Genomic DNA, 3,339 nt, shown 5'->3' with positions numbered 1-3,339 from the left:
CTACTCAGGAGGCTGAGGCAGGAGAATCACTTGAACCTGGGAGGCGGAGGTTGCAGTGAGCTGAGATCATGCCATTGTACTCCAGCCTGGGTGACAAGAAGGAAACTCCATCTCAAAAGAAAAAAATACATTTCAAGGATCCTACCTTGGAAGGAGAAGAAAGTAGACTCTAGATAGTGTTATTGATAGGAAAGAGAAACAGTTTTATTAAGGGAAGCATTAGACCATTATTTTGCTGTTGAACTATTTTGCTGAAATTTTTGATAAGTAGAATGAATTAAACTGAACCGTTTGTGTGAAATAATTAAAAATATACACATGGCAATGACTTGAAATCTCTCCACCAATCACTTAATTTTTTCTTATTTTTTTAAAATAAATTTTATTTCACCATAATCAATACTTAAAATTCCCTGAAATTAGGCCGAGCATGGTGGCTCACTCCTGTAATCCCAACACGTTGGGTGGCCAAGGCGAGTGGATCACACACGAGGCCAGGAGTTCGATACCAGCCTAGCTAACATGGTGAAACCCCATCTCTACTAAAAATACAAAAATTAGTCGGGCGTGGTGGTGCATGCTTGTAATCCCAGCTATTCGGGAACTGAGGCAGGAGAATCACTTGTACCAGGGAGGCAGAGATTGCAGTGAGCTGAGATTACACCATTGCACTCCAGCCTGGACGACAGAGCGAGAGTCTGTCTCAAAAAAAAAAAAAAAATCCTGAAATCCTGAACTTATAAGTGTGATTTTTTTTTTTGGAAACTCATACAGACTCATATCTTTATCCCTCTTCATACATGGTACTGTGTTATACAGAGACCGCTTATCTAGAAATCAAACTATTTTGAACAAAATGGAGAACCTTGAATTACAAAAGAAGGTCATTAGGCAACAAAAAAAGATAATAATAAATCAATATTTATAGGACAAAAACTTTCAGTGTTTATTTTTAATTTTAGCATAATTCTCATTAACCTAATTAGTTCATTCCTTGAATGTATCAGATGAGAAGTTACTACTTAGAAGGAAGAAAATTCATATAGAAAAATTTTTCACTGAAAAATTAAACTGTGAAGGCAGGTATACTAAAATTATGACAAGCAAATACTAGAATTAAATAAAATGCAGCAGTATGGCACAATATTTCACATAGAGGCTGATAACCATGAACACTTCAATGGTGTCTAAGGGGAGCACTATATTTTAGCTGGGTATAAAAATTGTTGTTCATAATATTGATGTTGGGTGGATGTTTGTAGGTATTGATTCTAAGCTAAGCAGCAAAGGAAAACATTTAATTGTCATTATATCAACTTGGTAAGTCTAAATCTTGAAATGATGGGGTCCAGTAAGGAAGCATGTAAGTTTCATTTCCTTTTTTTTTCTCACTTATACTGTTTTTCCCAACTGTGTCTACTTTTCCAATCTCGTCTTTGGAGATAGATTAGATCCACTTATCTCAGAACCACTGCATGGTTTCCGCTAGCTTAAAAACATCAGGGGCCTCTTGAGAAATCTTAGCACAAGTACCTGAAAATGGGAGTGTTGTCCGTAAGTTGGCAAATTGCCCCCAACAGGCCTAAACCCTGTCACTATATGCACAGAGATGGGCAGGTGCAGTGGTACCTGGTGAAAGGCACACATGTTTAAGCTGTCCAGGGATAACAACCCCCTTTGATTTTAGATCCCCAATGCTCTGAGTGACCTTTTGAGAATTCTTACAAAGATTTGCAAAAACTAATCATTAGAATGCATTCTGGTGAGACTGAAATGTTGCTGCCTTTTCATTGCCTCACCTGATCTGATGGGGTACCGGCCGGTCAGGAAGGCAGCCCGACTTGGGGTGCACATGGAAGCAGCTGCGAGATGCTGGGTGAGCCTCACTCCCTCACTTGCCAGGCGGTCAATATTAGGTGTGCTGCAGACCAAAGAAGAATTCGGCAGGTGAGTTTCTAAAAATTCTCAATACAATGATCAAGGATCAAAGCTATTCTAGTTGACTCTATTTCTGGTAAACCTAAAATCCATTTTTTTTAAACTTTAATCTGTTTACTTCCTTAGATGCATTGATGGTTAAAAGCAAAGGGAAATGTAAGTTTAAAATATATCTTTAGTCAAAACTATTACAAATGAATACAGGTCACTCGGTATACAGTTTTATGAGTCTGAGAAAAAAATGTATTTCAATGAAAAAATTAGCCAATTTCTTCTTATCAAGGACCTAAAATTAACAGGTAATTTAGATTAAATAAATTTTTAATGTGTTTCATATTTTTTTAAGAGACTGTCTCTTGCTCTGTTGCCCATGGTGGAGTGTAGTGGTGCAGTTATAGCTCACTGCAACCTTGAATTCCCTGGGCTCAAGTGATCCTCCCACCTCAGCCTCTCAAGTAGCTAGGTCCACCGGTGTGCTCCACCATGCCCTACTACTTTATTTAAATTTTTATTTAATTTAATTTTTTTTTTTTTTTTGGAGACAGGGCCTCACTGTGTTACCCTTGCTGGAGTACAGTGGCACGATCCCGGTTCATTGCAATCTCTGCCTCCCAAGTTCAAGTGATCCTCCTGCCTCAGCCTCCCGACTAGCTGGGATTACAGGCGTGAGCCACCACGCCCAGTGGTGTATTTTTAGTAGAGATGAGTTGTTACCATGTTGGCAAAGCTAGTCTTGAACTCCTGACCTCAAGTGATCCGCTTTCACCAGCCTCCTAAACTGCTGGGATTGCAGGTGTGAGCCACCACACCCAGCCTTAAAATTTTATGCAGAGATACAGGTCTTGCTATTTTGCCCAGGCTGGTCTCAAACTCCTGGCCTCAAATGATCCTCCCACCTCAGCCTCCCATTAATATATATCTTACGGTAAAATTGACCTATTTTATAACCAAATTGTGACATTTTGGAGTTTAATTTATTTCCCATTTTGTCTAATATGTTGCAAAAATTTTGTAAAACTTACAGAATTCTACAGGTTGAAAAAAAGACGTGCCTGTTCTCCTAAAAGCTAAACCATACCCAATCTTGATCCCATGTGTACAACATTTTTTTTCCATAATCTCACAGAAAGATTATAATGAAGTCTGAGCGTGATGGCTCACGCCCGTAACCCCAGCACTTTGGGAGGCCAAGAGGGGCTGAACACTTGAACTCAGACCACGGTGGGCAATATGCCAAAACCCCAACTCTACAAAAAACAAAAAAAATTAGGCGGGTGTGGGGGCTCATGCCTATAGTCCCAGCTGCTCAGGAGGCTGAGGAGGGAGGATCACTTGAGCCTGGGACGTCAAAGCTGCAGTGAGCCAAGATCATGCCACTGCACTCCAGTCTGGATGACAGAG

At 39.9% G+C, this 3,339-nt stretch overlaps 1 protein-coding gene across 1 annotated transcript in view; it reads right to left on the bottom strand.

The window, feature by feature from the left end:
- Window positions 1–3,339, bottom strand: part of ARSH (arylsulfatase family, member H) — a 28,174-nt gene that overhangs the window by 22,318 nt on the left and 2,517 nt on the right. Inside the window, exon 2 of the mRNA XM_011962245.1 lies at window positions 1,800–1,921. Within this exon, the coding sequence (XP_011817635.1) occupies window positions 1,800–1,921 (122 nt within the window). The remainder of the gene's footprint in view (window positions 1–1,799; window positions 1,922–3,339) is intronic.

The sequence above is a fragment of the Colobus angolensis genome, unplaced genomic scaffold (assembly GCF_000951035.1).
Source record: "Colobus angolensis palliatus isolate OR3802 unplaced genomic scaffold, Cang.pa_1.0 Scaffold587, whole genome shotgun sequence".
NCBI lineage: Eukaryota > Metazoa > Chordata > Mammalia > Primates > Cercopithecidae > Colobus > Colobus angolensis.
Note: the sequence above shows the minus strand (reverse complement) of the source record. Positions and strands in the feature narration are given on the sequence as shown.